Source organism: Alligator sinensis, unplaced genomic scaffold (genome assembly GCF_000455745.1).
Source record: "Alligator sinensis unplaced genomic scaffold, ASM45574v1 scaffold74_2, whole genome shotgun sequence".
NCBI classification, from domain to species: Eukaryota; Metazoa; Chordata; order Crocodylia; family Alligatoridae; genus Alligator; species Alligator sinensis.
This window is the reverse complement of record NW_005841931.1, coordinates 3,484,372-3,502,809: the sequence shown is the minus strand read 5'-3', so window position 1 is coordinate 3,502,809 and position 18,438 is coordinate 3,484,372. Positions and strand designations below refer to the sequence as shown.

The 18,438-nt window shown below is 41.5% G+C and overlaps 1 protein-coding gene across 1 annotated transcript in view; it reads left to right on the top strand.

Moving 5' to 3' along the window:
* BRAF (B-Raf proto-oncogene, serine/threonine kinase) overlaps positions 1 to 18,438 on the top strand; it is a 148,661-nt gene that overhangs the window by 119,660 nt on the left and 10,563 nt on the right. Inside the window, exons 9-17 of the mRNA XM_006019543.2 lie at positions 1 to 46; positions 2,401 to 2,437; positions 7,257 to 7,393; positions 8,146 to 8,263; positions 8,748 to 8,832; positions 9,700 to 9,876; positions 10,469 to 10,515; positions 11,081 to 11,199; positions 11,932 to 12,063. The exon at positions 1 to 46 is cut by the window's left edge and continues 84 nt beyond it. Coding sequence (XP_006019605.2) covers positions 1 to 46; positions 2,401 to 2,437; positions 7,257 to 7,393; positions 8,146 to 8,263; positions 8,748 to 8,832; positions 9,700 to 9,876; positions 10,469 to 10,515; positions 11,081 to 11,199; positions 11,932 to 12,063 — 898 coding nt within the window. The remainder of the gene's footprint in view (positions 47 to 2,400; positions 2,438 to 7,256; positions 7,394 to 8,145; positions 8,264 to 8,747; positions 8,833 to 9,699; positions 9,877 to 10,468; positions 10,516 to 11,080; positions 11,200 to 11,931; positions 12,064 to 18,438) is intronic.

Below are 18,438 nucleotides of genomic sequence, written 5' to 3'. Positions count from 1 at the left end.
AGCACCCAATGTGCACATCAATACAATAGAGCCTGTCAATATAGATGTAAGTATCAATAAAATGGATTGAAATAGTGGAGCCTTATCAGCTTGCCTAACTCATGCCTGTGTATAATTTTTAGCACAAACACACAACTGTTACTTTTTTAAATAAATACATGTTGATCTACCTAAGAGTTCATAAATTTTAAATAGCAGGAGAGGAAATGTTGGTAGCCCAGAGATGGGGAAAAAAATCAAACAACCTGTTTCAGATAACAAAAACTCTTTTTGACAGCCATATCCTCACTTCTCCAAACAAGCAGGATGCTACAAACGATTAGTCATTTTTAAATTCGGTCTCCAAGCTATTGCTGTTATGTGCACCTGTGTGTGAACCTGAAAAGACAAAGCAAAATAATAACTTTTTCAAATCATGCCAAGGATTAAAAGTACTGCTTATCTGTGAATCCTTATATTACTTTTAACAGAAAAGATGGTTTACTGGATGCTGGTGTTTGAATATGTCATCCTTGACTTGCTCTCTGAGCCTCAATAAATTGCTACAATGAATGTTTTGATTTTTTTTCCATACAGTTTTTGATATTTTTGAAGACTGAATTTTAATATGAATGAAAATGGAGGCCATAAGATTGTGCTTAATCAATTTCTAAACAGTCTTGGCCAGCACTCTACAAACTATTGTTCGCACTGCTACCCCACCTCCCCCCCCAGTTGTAAATACCATATTTTCTTGATTTTGAGATGAGGACCTCCCTTCTCCCCTCCCATTTAACATGGTGGGGAAAGGCCCTCATCTTAAAATCACATATGACAGCAGTGGGAGGGGCAAGCAGCTGCTTTCACTCTGGCTTCAGTCTCCACCCAGGGTTGCTACAGCTGCTGTCTGCCTTTCCACTCCCTCTTGCTGCTTCTGCATCCTGCAGTCTCCCCGCTGCAGGCTTTTCTCCCCATCTTCCATCCCTCCACACACTCCATGCAGCCTTTGCTCCCCTGCCTGCCCCTCTGCTTCCCCACTTCTCCTCCCCCCCTTGCTTTTGCTACATGCTGGCAGGCTCTGTACACATTGTAGCCTGGGCACTGAGTCCAGCCCCACAGCAGTAGTGCATAGCCCATATGGCTGCTACATGAGCTGGACAGGGGTTGTGCTCAGAGACTATTGTGTGGAGCAAAGATAAGGGGAGCGGGGAATGAGGGGAGCAGAGGCTGGAGAGGGAGTGGGGGGAGAGTAGAGGCTGGGGGACAGTGGGGGGACAGGCACAAGCAGGGGGGCAAGCTGCTTGACCTCCCCACACCACCTACACTCCTACTACATGCCCCTCTTTAGCAGTGGGAAAGATGAATTAAAGATGACCCTCCAGTAATTAGATTCTATACGTGGAAAATGATAACACATTTATAAATTTTACATGTATAGGATCTAATTGTTGGGGGTTGTCTTAAACTCAGGGTCATCTTAGATTCAGATAAACACACAGTTCCTGCCTGAATCTTGATTTTTAATAGCTCCCTTCCCCATATGTGTATTCTAGTTTTGAGTCTGCTGTTTGAAATTTACTGAGTTGTCATTTTACATAGTCTTAAGGTCTACCTAGATATTCAGATGTGCAAAATCCTTTTTTTACCTCTAACTTGAATCATAAGCAAAGTTAGTATCTCCTGGGTCACCATGCCTCCAGATTTAAAACACATTGATGAAAACTGACCTGTGAAGGGAACTTGCTTAATTTTTTTTTCTCTGTTTAGAAAATTGCTTTCTTAAGTCTATTACCAGTTGTAAAATTGCATTTGGTTAGTCTGGATAGGTTGTTAGTCTGGATATTTTGTAGCAGATGTACTCAGTGAATACTGTATTATAAGCTAAAAGAACCTATTAAAATTAATGAACAACTTTAAAAAGAACTGAATTAATTTGGTGCAGAAATCAGGAACCTTTTTACAAGTAAAAAATAGAGGTTATTTTAGTCCATTTCTTCAACATAAGGAAGTCATGTCCCATCATCCTGTATGACAGTCATAACCATATTATGTTGCAGGCAACTAACTGGGAAAATGATTATCAGTTCTGGTTCAATATTTCCCCTTGCATGTTGACTTAATTGGAAGTTTAAATCAACACCTTCAAGTAAACCTGTCTTTTAACTAGCCCATATCTCAAGATAGCATTGGGATTCACTTTTAAAGTAAATAGGTTTTAAAGTAAATAGGTTTGTGTCTGTGTATTTTTTTTTCTGTATTATAATTATTAGCTTGTAAGATCATCAGGGTGGTGACTGTCTTACTCTCTGGACAATACCTGGTATGGTGGTGGATGGGACTGCAATCTTAAGTGTAACTTCTAGGGCGGCACTACTGTGAAATATTTGTATTTGTTATACATATTTGTGCTTTTGTTTGTAGGACTTAATTAGAGACCAGGGGTTACGAGGAGAGGGAGGTAAGTAATTTTAAAGAATTCTCTGTTACTAAATATAATTATATGATTGCTTTGCCCCTCCCTTTTGTACTACTTACTTCTGCAAAACAGAGAGAGGGAGATCTCAACAAAACAACCAGTATATTTATACTTGCTTGTCTTTGATGTTTAGCATCTGTCTGATAAAGATTTATCATTCACCAGTCATTCTGGGAGTGGGGGAGACAGAAGGAGGAAAGGTTTTAATTGCATCAAGAGGAGAAAGGGTATCCCTCTCATCTTGATGGAGTCCTGGGGAAATGTCTCTGCACACACATGCTCCTTAACTTCACACTCTCTGCACACAAAGCCCCTTATGCCAGTCACTATCCTTCCACCTAAGGAGGCAACAGAGGCTTCCTTTGAAGCCTGTCAACATGGTTTGTGAACTGGCCACGTTAATTGCTGCATCCTCTAATCTAAATGGCATAAGATACTCCAGTTCTTCTCCCCCTCTGCCCCTTGCTGAAGACGCTGCTTTGCTCTACTGCATGCCTTTGCTAACCTTGGAAACAAGTAATTAGGACCTCAGATTAAAGCCATGTCTTTTATAGGCCTTTCAGTAGCACTGTTATAGACAATGTAGACAGCCTTAACTTTCAGTTACAGCAAAACTCATGACAGAAGGTTGTCTTACTGTTCTTTGCATGTCACACACGGCCTGCAACATCTGCTTTCTGCAAGAAGAACTCTTAAGTGCTGGTTGTCAGGGTACAGGATCTGTCTTTGTTGTATTTAGTCACTTGAAAATGACAAAGCTGTTCCCTAAGAGGACAGGCATATGACTATTTCTCTAGATCCAAATAGTCAACCAGCATGTTGTCTTCTGTTAACTATGACTTGCTTCACCTCTCAGTGAAGTCTTAGTTATGCTGGTGCATTCTACTGCACTCTCCAAGGTCTTGCACCTTAAGCCATTGGCATTCTTAAATCTGCCATCTGTATCTGTTAACCAGAAAGGTGGTGGCTGGCTAATGCTTTGTGTTTGGAGGAGTTACGGTTTGTTATACCATATATAAACACATTTTTCCCCCCCCCCTTTTAAATACGTAAATGTAACTGATTAAGAACTTGCCAGATTTTACTATTTTGTATGTTTTGGTAAGGTGTGGCTTGTCACAATTCTGGCCATTTTTGTCCAGTGTTTGAATGTTGTATTATCATGTCAGTTTTAACTTTTGTCATAAGCTGTGTGCTTGGCATCTGAGGACAATGTCAAAACCCATTTTTTGAAAAAACATTTAATAAATATTTTTCCTTCAAAGTCCAAAAATCAATCTGTGATAGGAGTCAAAGCATCCTAGTTATTTCCCATGACTTCTTTCATTTCTTCTGTGTGTCTGTCTTTCTGTCTCTGCCTGCCCGTCTCTTTCTCTCTAACAGCCCCTTTGAACCAGTTGATGCGCTGTCTTCGGAAATACCAATCCCGGACTCCCAGTCCCCTCCTCCATTCTGTCCCCAGTGAAATAGTGTTTGATTTTGAGCCTGGCCCAGTGTTCAGAGGTAGTTGGGCTCTTCTTTCTTGTTTTCACCCAGAACAAAATAAGTAAAACCACAGATGCTGTTTATGTCTCACCCTCACACTGTGTGTATGTAAGTGTGTGAGTTTATCAGAACACCTCAATTTTTTGCTTGGCCTGGCTGGAATGCTTTGAATGTGCTTTTCACACATACTCACTTCCACCCTTATACATTTGGAAACTATTGTGTGTTAAATTTGACTTAATGCTTCTCAATCAAGGAATTTCAGAGTTGAGGTTTCTATGTATAGTTCTTATTGTAATTTATATAAACAGAGAGTCTTGGATAGTGAACTGTTGTTAAGAACATAGTAACATTCTTAACTTGGAATTTCCTTGACTATTTAAGTCAGTTTAGTGTTCTAATAATTTTCAGAGTTTAATATTCTCTGTTTTTAAAAAGTACTCTGAGAGAGAGAAAATACAAATTACAAACATTTCCATTGTTATCTTGTTAGCTTTTAAGTTTCTGGAGATCACATATTGTGTCAACTTGTTATGATATGTATGTTTTGAGGGTTCCATTGGTGTTAAATTGGGGTTCTAGGTAATCTGAACCAGATTAGACAATAGTGCCAGTTGAGGTACTGTGTAAACTCCCATTGTACTCAGCATTCATTTGTGTACTGATATTGCTATACAAGACCTGTCCATTTTAATATCTCATCAGGTCAGGGGGTCTTTCAGGCTTGAAGCTGTCAATGAGTCTTTTTTTGTTGATTGCCCAAAATCCTAGCTAAAACGAGAGAAAATTATATGTTAAAAATACCAGTTGTTAATAACATGAAATATTTTTTCTGTATATAATGTACCTCTGAGTATATGAGTGGCTGCATGGTGGCACATGCTTTTCAAATGTTACTTTTTTGACTGCTTCAAAGATTTTTATTTCAGAATACCAAGAGCTGCTCATTTTATGGACTAAACACTTGCCAGATTATTCCAAAGACTTTTGGAAAATTAGGTATTTGCAACCCAATTCTCATTCAATGGAGTTGGCTAAAAAACAGGAACATTTTAAATTTAAATCAGTAAATGTAACTTCAAATTCTAGGCTAATGACTTATGGAAGACACAGTTGGGTATTGGTGAAATAGCTAACCTATAAGTGGAAAACTGGGCTTCCGTTATATTTACAGATTACCTACAATAGTTTTATCTGTTCTGGAATCATATTTCCTAGGGCTGTGCAAAACGGCTGTTTCATTTCGATTTTGGATTTGGCTGTTTCACAGGACAGTAATTCGTTTTGGTGTTTTGGATCACTGTTCCATTTTGATTTGGTTGAATCTGTTTCAGAGTTTCGATGCTGTTTCGGTGCTGATTCGGATCAGCCAGGCAGAAGCAGGCACAGCCGGGTGGCTGCAGGTTCTCCTGCGGCTTCTCTGGCTTGGCGTGTCTCTCCCCGGTTGGGGAGGGGGGCGGCTGTGGGCTGTGGGAGAAGCCCCCATGGCAGCCTCATTCCCCGGCATTTAAAAAAGAAGAAAAAAAAAAAAAGAAAGAAAGAAAAGCGTTGCACTCAGTGGGTGTAGCAGCAGTGACCGGGGCCTCTGAGGGCTCGTGGCAGAGCCCCCCTGCACAGTGGGAGGCAATGGGGATTCCCCCCCCGGAACCTGCATGGCAGCTACCCCATGGTGCAGGTGCAGCACAGCTCGCCATAGTGCTGCGCACTGTTTGGGAGCTGGGGCCGAGCAGTGCTGGGCTCCAGCTGACAGGTGCAGCTGCAGCTCCCAGATGGCACGCGGCGCCCTGCCAAGACATGCTGCACCCGTGATGCGACAGCTGCCACGTGGGTGTCAACCAGGAGGGATGATCCCTGCTGCCCCATGCTGCATGGAGGGCCTCTGCCAACGAGCCCTCAGAGGCCCTGATCACCACTGCTATAGCTGGTAAACGCAGTGCTGGGGCCGGACAGGGGATGGGGCCAGGCATGGCAGCCATGGAGCCTTATTCCCTGGCTCCTCCGGCTGTGACTGCCTCTGTTCCGGCAGGGGGAGCTGTGAGAGAAGCCCCCATAGCTGCCCTGCCTGGCCCCATCCCCTGCTTTGCCCCTTGCTCCCGGCACTTTAAAAGAAGGGCTGCAGGGCTGTGCTATTCCCAGGGCGCACCTCTGAAACATTTCCAATGATTTCATTTCATTTTGGAGGTGTTTTGGAGCCTTCCATTGTGTTTTGGATTCAGTGTTCTGGGTGCCAAAATGGGCCAAAACACCTAAAATGGAACGACTGCCAAAATTTTGCACAGCCCTAATATTTCCCACTAAAAGATGCATTGCTTTTTCTTTATCTTGTATTTTAGGTTCTTCTAATTATACTTATCTCCCTTAATAAGAATATAACTGCTGCACAAGGAAGGAAAGAATACATGTATTGTACCATTTCCTCAAACCCCATTATAGTAGAAAGCATCTGTAAAATACTTGGGGACTTGCATGGTGATTTGTAATAATTAGCAGAGCAGCACAAACATAAGAGGTAGACTTGCATTCCTCCTTCACATTGGGAGTGTCAGTATGATCTTGTTAGTAATTATGATGCTATATTAAAAAAACAGTATCTAGTCTGAAGAATTCTTTTAATAAAAAAAGCATTGAAGCTCTGAAACAGTCCTGTTATTTTTCTGCGTCATTTTGTTAACACAAACTGTATACCAGACCAATGGATTGTTTATTTTTTAGTTAATATAATAAGCTGTAAGTGGCTAGCTAAAGTACTTTTTCTTTTGAATTCCCACTACACTCTAGTTTGCTATTAATAATAAGTGCTCTGTACTGGCAGCTAGCTTTGAAACAGCCAAATATATTTAGGTGGCACTTACGAACTGTATTAAAAAAATTTTCCCAGCTTTCATGTATAGTTGTATTTTAATCCAAATTTGTTGTGTCCTGGCTACTATTGGTTAGCAAGAGCAAGTCTGAAAAGCTGGCTGTTAAGTTTAAGTATTATTTTTCTTATCAAAGAAGCTGGAAACATCAAAATATCTATTTGTCCAAAGAGAGATTGTTGTTCAAGTAATCCAATAACAAACCATTGGGAGCTATCTAGTACACAAATGTTTGCTATTAACTTTACTGCTTCTTGATGTTTAATACTGCAATACTAATTCATATGTTTAATACAGTAGTCCAGAAGTTCATATTTCCTCACTCAAAACATGTACATTTATATTTGGAGATACTGTATCTGAAGCACAATTTCTGTGCTTAATATTTTTTTAAAATTTTATAACTGTCTTTTTAATACTTTTACATAAAATTCATTTATTAAATTTCTCAAACGTAGGTTCAACCACGGGCTTGTCTGCCACACCTCCTGCCTCATTGCCTGGGTCCCTCACCAATGTGAAAGCATTACAAAAGTCCCCAGGACCACAGAGAGAAAGAAAGTCATCCTCATCTTCAGAAGATAGGAATAGAATGGTAAGGGGCAGATTAGCTGTGTTTTCCTCCTCTTACAAAGGTGTCCTTATTCTTATAGCTTCTCTTTTATGAAGGACATCTAAAATTATTCTAGAAATAGTTATTGAAGGAATTGCGTGCTCTAAGCTAGTAAACAACAGGGCAACATTAAATAACTAGGACTGAAGTAGGAATCATTTATATAAAAGTTTTGCTAGGTAGCACGCAAAAGACTGTGTGTGTGTGTGTGTGTGTGTGTGTGTGTGTGTGTGTGTGTGTGTGTACATTTGTTAATGCAATGCTGATATCCCTTCAGTGAAGTTGCTTACATTGTCTTATCATTTTCATAAATATTGGCTTCCTGATTCTCTAATGTAGGCTAATCCTCTGAAAATAACATTTGAAAAAAAATCACAATTTAAGCATTATTTCTCTGAAATTCCTATCCCTGAGATTTCCATTTATTACTAGAAAATTTTCAACTTTATTAGGGACTATTATCAAAATCTGATTCCTTGATAACTGCTGTGGTAGGAAATTACTTGGTGTACCACTATGCTGAGGGTACAGTATGTACTCAGCTGGAAAAGAGTAAAGACTAAATTATAAATCAAATATTACTAATGACTTGCTCTGGAAATGCTTTCAAACTACAGTTTTAAATGATACACCCTGTTGAGGCACTCATATTTAGAAAGGAACATATACAGCTTTAAGAAAGGACAGGGTGGTTTTTATATAATTTTACCACAATTGTGTGTTTCTTTTTAAAGAAAACCCTTGGTCGACGGGACTCGAGTGATGATTGGGAAATACCAGATGGACAGATTACAGTCGGGCAAAGGATAGGGTCTGGATCATTTGGAACAGTCTACAAGGGAAAATGGCATGGTATGTTGCCAACATGGCAAACTGGTGTTCTCGAGCATCATGAAGGAAGCTGTTTAGATATTTTGATTTATTTTTAGCAAAGCAGTAGTTTAAATATGAGAAATTGGGGCTTCAAATTAAGAAACTGTTCTTTTGCTCCCAGTAATGAATAACTAATTATCATCTAAAGATGAATTCTAAATGCCAGCGAGCCTGAGGTGTCAATCTGACTGTATGAGGAACTCCAAAGAAAGGGAGAGGAGGGTGGGGTTTGGAAATGTTAGTGTCAATATCTGTTAGTAAAATGAGAAATTATCCATTCCTTTGTATTTTTATGGAAGAGTCGCTCCTCCTTTTTTTTTTCTTCATGTTAATGGCTTGATGACTTTAGGGAAGGCTACAGGATAAAATATTTTATTTTTTACTTTTTGCTCTATTTTGTATTACCTCCATTGAATAATCTGTTTAAACTGTATATCTTTTTTTTTTTAATTGCTGTTTAAAGGTGATGTGGCAGTAAAAATGTTGAATGTTACAGCACCCACACCTCAGCAGTTACAGGCCTTCAAAAATGAAGTAGGAGTGCTCAGGTAAGGAAATATAAATTATCAGTTTGACATTAGATCATCCAGCTGATGCTGTTTCAGAATCATTATTCTTGTGTGTTCTGCGTAGAACAGTAGTTCCCAACCCTTTTTGGACCAGGACCCAATTGTAAATATTGATGGCCAGTCCCAACCTAGTGCCCCTCACTCCTGATCCACTGCCCCCAGGCCTCAGCATGTTGGGGAGGGGGTGGGTATGTGAGGCATGGGGGGCCCCAAGTAGCCCCTTGCAAGCTGGAATCCTGACAGCCTGCAAGGGACAAGCCACTATTTCCCACTTTTTTCTCTTTAAAAGGAGAATCCATTTTTAAAGTTCATTGATCCATTTTTGAAGTTTGTTTGTGACCCACTTATGAGTTGTTACCCACAGATTAAGGAACATTGTTCTTATTTTCCAAAATATAAAGAATTGGAAATTATTATTTGTATTTTTGGAACGTATTTTTCTAGCCACCGCTATGCTTTCCTTTCTAGACATAAATCTGAATAGTGACTTGTACAATGAAAGCAATCTAGAGAACTGTATACTTGTTTGTTTTCTAATACATTTAAAGGGAGCTACCATATCTAATTTGGATCAGTGGGGGCCAGCCTTTTTGGCAGGCATGCTACTGATTAGCCCGACATCCTTACCAAGTGCCACTGTTAATCCCCTTCTCCTGCCCTGTCTGCTGCCCTGCCTCCTTCCTGCCTGATCTGCCACTGCTTTCTGCTCCCTGCCTCATCTGCTCTGTGCTACATAGAGGCTGCCCTTGCCACTTGTAGCACGCATTCTGCAGGTTAGCCACCCCTGATTTAGATAGTTCAGTTCAAGTTTGTCATTGATTTTTTTCAGTGAGTTTTCTCCCACAGGAAAACAAGACATGTGAATATCCTACTCTTCATGGGTTATTCAACAAAGCCACAGCTGGCTATTGTCACACAGTGGTGTGAAGGCTCCAGCTTGTATCACCATCTACACATCATTGAGACAAAATTTGAGATGATCAAACTCATTGATATTGCACGGCAAACTGCACAAGGCATGGAGTAAGTATTGTGTTACTTGTTTGTAATGAACTTTGAGATGGTATTTGCTCTTTTCTTTGTTTTTACTCTTACTCCAAGTGCAGTTAACTAGTTTTTATCTCTGTACTGAGGCTGGAGTCCTCTCCCTGTGTATTGCTGCATTTTGTGACAGTACTTTTATTTCTACTCAGTAGGTATTTAAAATAGACCTTTTTAATATGCTTTTATTGTAAGTGTGGCTGTTGGCAACTCAGTTCAAGGGGTAATTACTTCTAACATAAAACAGTTTTCAGTTTGAAGCAAGGTCAAGTAGGTTAAGACCCAGAGTTAGATTGTGAGCTCTGAGTGTGCGCCAGATTTCTGGACAGTAAAACAAAATAGCTGATGAAGTATAAGGGGTGGGGTGGGTGGGTGGCGGCGGTGGTTGTTAGTTTCATTGTTTTGCTTGAAAGAGCCATCAAGGGTAAACTGTAGTTTTCCTGCTTTCAGTAGTATTTGTGTATTGAACACACAACAGTTTGTTGCTTCAGCTGAATAAAGTGTATACTTTCAGCTACTGATGAATGAAATGGGTGCTTGACTATCTGTTCTAAAATATTCTCTTTCTTTTCAGTTACTTGCATGCCAAGTCAATCATCCACAGAGACCTCAAGAGTAATAGTATCCTTTCCCAAAGACGTAGATTTGGAACATGAAAATAAGCCCCCTTTATTCTGCCAGAAATGAATGAATGTGAAAATCAGCTCACCTGCAGAAATGTTAAAGGAGAGTCAACATTGGGTGGGAATGGGTAACAATGTGAGGAGCAAAATACAAAAATATTCTTTGTGCCTTTTAACATGATTGTAAAGAGAAAACAAGTTTTGTAGAAGTATCCCAGTGAATTTCAGATACCTCCGCCAGATACCTCATGGAAGGGTTGTGCCAACTCATCTATAGACTTGCAGATATATGCAGCTCTTTAAGGACTTCACATTTTTAATATAATCGTTTGGGGCCTAGTTTATTAACACTATCATTACTGCAAGCTAGAATATAGCACTTCACAGACACTGGTTGTTTGGACTCTAGATATATATGAGGATTGACTACTTAGTTTTTTATACTGTTCATGGATGGTGCCAATTGATAACAGCTAGCATTGCAGGTATATAGAGTTATTTAATATATATGTGCTTATAGGGAACATTAGGAACTATACTTTTTTACCTTAATTTCTTTATAGATATATTTCTTCATGAAGACCTCACAGTAAAAATAGGTGATTTTGGTCTAGCCACAGTGAAATCACGATGGAGTGGGTCCCATCAGTTTGAACAGTTGTCTGGATCTATTCTCTGGATGGTAAGTAAAGGGCGGTATGTAGGTAATGATTTCAGAATACTTGTGTCCCAATTTTCTTTCTTTAACCAGAAGTCTCAAAACATCTCTCAAGCAGACAGACCATACAAACCTAATGTCAGCTGACAAGGTTATGTTATAATACTAAACACTAAATTAATACTTTAATCTGTTCTTTAAATGCGTCTTTAAGACATCAGTGAAATCTGAAATATTCTCTCACATTTGTTTAAAAATAATAGGCTTCTGAATTTGATCTATTCAAGTGTAGCTACTCTGAAGAGGCTGAGAGATTCAAATCCAATGATCTCTTCAGAAGAAATGTTTTGATGATCATATGTTTAGCCCAACTTCTTCCCTTCTAAGTACCTTAAGATTTTGATAGGTGTGATGGTTCTTTAGCACTATTGTAATTTCACTTTCCAAAATGACTGCTCAATCTGTAATGGTTTCCGCCATATAGTACAGTCATGACCTCACCCACTTAGAGAGCCAGCAGATTTTGAAATTTATCCACCATGTATTAATATTTTAAGTCGAATTGCATATGTAACCAACAGTGGACCAGGAAGCCTTTAAGTTTGGACACTAAAGGAACCTAAAATTAAAAGAACAGCTGTGCATGGCACCCTCTTGCTGTATTTTATAGTTTTAAAAGCAAAATTTTACATTTGTTTTGTGAAATGGCATTTTAATACTGTGAAGTGAATACTAACTCTGTCCTTTATGGTACAGGCACCAGAAGTAATTAGGATGCAAGATAAAAACCCATATAGCTTTCAGTCGGATGTATATGCATTTGGGATTGTTCTTTATGAACTGATGACTGGGCAGTTACCGTACTCGAACATCAACAACAGGGACCAGGTAAAGAGAGCTTGAATTTGGGGAGGTTTTCATTGCACTTTCTCACTTGTTTGTTGTAGGCTAACTGAAACATAGAATTAATAGAGGCTTGTGAAATGAGCCTTCACGTCCTTTTTCAGATGTCCCTTCTCATCTTTATACACCCTCTTCAGCCATGTAGCGTCAGTCTGTCTACTACTTCTGATCATTTTTCCCCCTCCTACTGCAGGTATGGGTTTTCTGATTCTGAAAAATGTGTGTCAGGAAACTGGTTAACGAGGGAACTGGTTACTTACGGTAACCTAGTTTAGTTCTGAAAAAGGGAATAACAGGCATAAGAAATAGTCCAAGAGAAGAATTGAGGAGATGGCAATGTGGCCATGACATTTAGTATCTGATATTCATTTTGTGCTTGGGAAGTGTACGCACCAATTCATTGAGATTCAGGATTTTAACATGGTCCATGTAATAATGTTAAGTAGACTTACCTGTTTCTTATCCCATCTTCAAATTATGCTAGGAAGTTATTTGTGTCAAGGTCTTTAGTGAAAACTATCCAGGATCTGAGAGATACTATTTGTAACATTATGTTTGTGTTCATGCCCTTGTATTTTCAGTATCTACACTTGAGAAATGCAGTCATAACAATGTTAGTCTGAAAACATAATGTAATATGGCTGTTTCAGTATACATCAGGACACTTCATCAACTCAAAATGACTTGCTTGTATTTGTATGTCTATGTGTTCTGTGTGTCTGAAAGAGGGAAAATGCCCATGTTCCCAGCCAGCTGGTTGTAACCAGTTACCAGCTGTACTTAGGCCTATTTCACATAAACCATTTGAGAGCCTCATGAATCCTTTGTGTCTGGTGGCAGGGTGACATGAGAGTTGGAACAAATTTTAAGCCACATGCAGCTGACATGTAAAATACAGTGAAATGCACTAGATTTATTTACCTCTCCCCATTGACTGGAAGGGATATATAAACCTATCTCTCTCTCCACACATTTAGGTCACAGTGAAAACATGCTACGAGCATGTTCTAGCTGAGACAGGAAACGTCTAGTCCAAGTTTTACAATGAACATCCTCACTTGTTCTGGGATGTAGTTGCACCTCAGTGTTCTTCTGTACTCCAGTCACTTTTATAGATTATTCAGGCCTGTCCTATGGAAATCCTCCTCTGCTATTAATGTTGTTTAAGCCTTTCATCTCAAAGAAAAAACATTCTCCTTGATGGTGAAAAGTCTGTTGTTTTGCAGCAGAAACAAGAAACAGAATAGGCAAGTCTTCATATTGTACATAGTTGGTACTTAAGGGTTTCAAAGGGTGTTGTGGAGGAGCTTTGGGTTGCCTCCTAATAGGAGTACAAAAGTGCTTGGATTGAATGGAAAATTAGAAACAATTCTCTGTGTAGTTTGTTTCATATAAATTCTTTGCCTTGGAAGCAAGACATGAAATAGTTGCATATCTTAAAGTATAAGGAACAGTGTACCTGCTGTATGGATAGATTATATGTTACAGCATCGCTTCTTGGCCATGTATTCTAGCTCAGGTCAATTCAATAGAGGAGTGAGCTTGTGTGCTCTCTCTCTCTTCCTCTTCCTCTTCCTCTTCCTTATTCTGGGCATGCATCACGTTTGAGCTTGGACACTTCACTTGGCAACAGAATGTGGACCAGTTTGTGTCTTGTTGGGCTATCAAGGGGTCACTCTACAAGGTAGAATATGGACAGCTAGTCCTAAATGTGTAATTCCATGAGGGGTAGCAGGGAGGAAGTTAATATCTGGTGTCTCAGTGTTTTTGTTGCTGACAGGTGTTTCACGCTCAGCCCTAAGATGGTCATATAATTTTGTGCTTCCAAACTGTTGTTATAATTTAAAAAAAAAAAAAAAAAAAAAAAAAAAAAAAAAAAAAAAAAAAAGGACCTGATGGCCTTTGTTACTGCTTTGCCTTTAAACAACCTGGCCATAAAGGTCATATTGTCCAACGCCACCTGCCCCCCTTTTTTGTTGGCGATGACAAGTTTGCTGAGGATCTGGCTTGCTTTGGTAAGATAACAAGCCCTGCTTGTAAAATCTCTGAAGCTCCTGAGCAAGGCAAGTCTTTACAATCCTGGAGGATGGGGGGAAATCTTTGAAATTTCTCCCTATGATGCATGTTGGGGGAGCATGGTATTACCTCTCCACAGAAAAGATCATGTGTTTTTGCTGTGGCAGCCCTGCTTCACCTGGCCTAGGGAAGAAGCAGATTGCTACAAGAATGGCTTCACCCACACAGGGGGAGGACAACCATACCCCAGCCCAGGGTGAGGTATGGTACAGAATAAGTAAGGTTCCCAGTCTACACCCCTGCTTCTGCTGGGGCTACTAGCACTGAGAAGGTGAACTCTCATGCAACCCACCCAATCCCTTCAGGAGAAATCCCAATTCCTACTGCTGGTCCTGAACCATAAGAACGGGAAAAACCTACCCTAGGCAGCCCAAAATCATCCCAGGACTTTCATAGATTATAAGGCTAGAAAGGACCTTGGAAGATCATTGGGTCCAGCCCCCCTGCACCAAGCAGGAAAGACAACTGGGGGTCAGGTGACCCCAGCGAGGTGACTGTCCAGGTCTCCTCTTGAAGATTTCCAGGGCAGTTGATTGCACCACCTCTGGAGGGAGCTTATTCCACAGTCTGGACACCCTGATTATGAAGAAGCTGCTCCTAATGTTGAGCCTGAATCAGTCTTCCAGGAGTTTGTGGCCATTACTTCTAGTTTTCCCTTCGAGTGCCCTGGTGAACAGTTGCTCACTGCACCCTTGCTGTACTTCCCTAATGTAGCAGTCAGCTGCTACCAGGACCCTCTCAGCCTTCTTTTCTTCAGGCTGAAGAGGCCCAGATCCCTCAGCCTTTCCTCATATGGCTTGCCGTGTAAGGGGTGTCGTTCTCAGGGCTGCACTGTGCTCCGCCTGTCCCCACTCACCCCAGTTCCTGGGCTGCATTGTGCCGTGGTGCAGGCTACTCATGTCAGCTGCTCCTGGGGCTGCTGCAGCAGGGACTCGGGGGAGTAGCAGCAAGCGGAGCCCTGGGTGGTGTGGGACACAGTGCAGCTTGTCTGCACTCACCCTAGCCCCTGCTGCAGCGGCCCCAGGAGTGACCAGCACCTACTGCAACGAGAACTGTCGGTGCAGGGGGGGTGGAAAGCACACCTCTTGCTACTTCATGCCCCCTGGGAGGGCTGGGGGGCTGTGTCAGGCTTTTCCCAGGGGCATGTGCCCCTGGATTTGCATGTGGGATGACAGCAGGCTTCCACTGCAGGCTGGGACTGGCAGCAGCACCAGGCTGATTCTTCCCGGCTCTTGGAGCAGGCATGCCGAGTGCTGGGAACAGCCTGGCTACCTAAAAGAGCAAGATTACAACTTGGAGTACAGACCTAAAGATATTACTGAACTTCTACACTTCATCCTCACACACAACAACTTCACTTTCAATAACCAACACTTCCTCCAGACCATTGGCACAGCTGTGGGCACCAAAATGGCCCCACAATATGTCAACCTTTTTATGGGCCACCTGGAAGAAGAATTGCTCAAGAACTGCATCATCAAACCTGTGCTGTACTTAAGATATATAGATGACATGTTCATCACTTGGACCAAAAACCTGCAATCTGATTGATACCACCTGAAGAATTGTTGCAGTACAAAAAGAAAATGCCCATGAATTGCATACCATTAGTGTGCATTCCATCTTTCCCTGGAACCTATATGGAAAATCCTCAAACAATTGCAACCCATGCTAGAAGAAGATCCAATTATTAAAGAGATCTTCCCAGAACCACCCATCCTAGCCTTTAAACAACCACCAGACCTCACCATCACTAGAAGCAAACTTCTTACAGCCCAAAACACACCGAATGGATCCAGACCATGCCAGGACAAGAAATGTAAAACCTGCCAACACATCTCTACTACCCCTACAATAAGTACACCCCACAACAGAACCATTACCATTTCTGGATCTTACATCTGCACCTCCAGAAATGTATTAAATCTCATCCAGTGCCCTAAATGCCCTTATGGAAAATTTGTAGGAGAAATCAAACAACTGTATACCAAAATGAACGTACACAAAAACCCAGTTACCTATGGGTGCACACTTCTCCCAAGACCACCACTCTCTCCTCAATCTCTGAGTTCTACTCCTCAAAGGGAATTTACAAAACACCTTTTGAGGATGAACCTATGAACTTCAAATCATAAATCTACTGGATACAAAAAATCATGGACTAATATAGACATTGGATTTCATAGATTTCATAGACATTTGGGCTGGAAGGGACCCCGGAGGATCATCAAATCCAGCCCCCTGCCTAGGGGCAGGAAGTCAGCAGGGATCGTAGGATCCCAGCAAGATAGACATCCAAAAATGTCTTGAAGGCATTCAAAGTGGGTGCTTGAACAACCTCCGGCGGCAGTCTATTCCAAACCTTGGGGGCTTGGACAGTAAAAAAGTTCTTCCTTATGTCCAGCCTGAAATGGTCGCAGAGGAGTTTGTGACCGTTCGACCTTGTCATCCCTTCCCCCAGATCCTGGTGAACACCCCTAATAAACTTAGAGGTGGCCACCAGATCGCCCCTGAGCCTGAGCTTTTCCAGGCTGAAGAGTCCCATGGCTCTCAGCCTGTCGTCATAAGGTCTGTTTTCCTGACCTCTGATCATGCGCATGGCTCTTCTCTGGACTCTCTCAAGCTTCTCCACATCCTTTTTGATTTGTGGAGCCCAAAACTGGGTGCAGTACTCCAGCTGCGGCCTCACCAAGGCCAAGTACAACAGGAGAATGACGTCCCGGGATTTGCTTGAGAAGCATCTATGGATGCAAGCCAGCGTTTTGCTCGCTTTACTAGCCGCAGCATCACATTGAAGGCTCGTGTTCATCTTGTGGTCAATCATGACCCCCAAGTCCCTTTCATCTGTAGTGCTAACCAGTGTAGCACTGCTGAGCCTATAAGCATGCTGGATTTATGGCATCTGCCTGCCCTCCGATAATCCTAAATCAACGTTCCCCACTTCCCTGCCCCCACCTACCTGTCTCTCACCTATGGTCTTTGATCCTCACTGCCACACACTTGTATTTTCACAGACCTGCGTTTTGCATATTGGCTTCTATTCTATCCAGGAGAACACAAAACAACAGCAGACTCTCCCTATGCCCATAGAAGGATGTTTGTGCCCGAAAGCTTGCAAAGAACAATTTTTACAACTATTTAGTTGGTCTAATAAAAGATATCACATTTGCCCAAAGAACCTTGTCTGCCTATGTCCTGTACAAACTGTCCTTCTTCAGGAGAACTGGTGATCTCCGGTGACAACTGCTGCATGGGGTCCTGGCCACAGGCACCTTTGTCCACCTGTTAGATTTGGCACTGCTGGTGATTCACCCTTTCTGCAAGGAGGCGATGGAGGAGACTGTTCCATGCCTTCCTGGACTGTCCCTGGCTGCTGCTGCTGCTCTTTGCTGTCTTTAGCACCCTCTTTGGTGTCCTGGACTTGGACTCTTTCAAGAACATGTACATCTACTGTGTCCCATACCAAGCAACCAAGGAGAGTATGATCTGCCTGGCCAGCTTCTTCCTGAGCCAGACCAAGATGGCAACTCTGAAAAGCCTCAGAAACCAGCTCACGAGGACTGGCTCCAGTGATGTCCTCCTACTATTCTGGTTCTTGGTCCGGGCAGGATTTATAGTTGAATATGGACATTTCACTTTGCAACAAAATGGGAACCAGCTTGTGTCATGTTTGGCCCTTGAGGGGACACTCTGCAAGGTGGAAGATGGACAGCTGATCCTTAGTATGTAACCTCATGAAGGGTATTGCTGGGGAAGGGGATTCAGTCTCTAATGAGAAGGTATTTTTGTTGCTGACAAGTGTTTCATGTTTTAAGTATGCATTTTTCCACTTTTATACAAAACAAAAGATAAAAGTTTGAAAAGTCAAAAGTCTCTCTGTCTGTCTCTGTGGCTGTGTATCTTCCTCCTCTGTGGGGATGGGAGAGGTGATTTGATTCCCCCCCCCCCCCCCCCCCCCCCCCCGTATTTTGAAAAAAATAGGGAAGAGAAAATATGTGAAGAGACTCTTTTCATAAGTGAAGATTTACAGCTGTATGTGCTGAATGTTTCTTTAATTGCCCTTAGGTGTGAACTTGCCATTGACTTTTCAAATGAAATAGGTCAGCACAAAACCATTAAATTGCACAGAATATTTATTTTTCAGGCATGTTGCTGCAACACAGCAGATTTATTCTTTTTATCGTCACTTTTGGTGCACAAAGTATGGTGAAACCTACTTGTTCCAGCTGAAACGTTTCTTGATACATGTTTGTTTGTTTGTTTGTTTTGTTACTTGTTTTGATT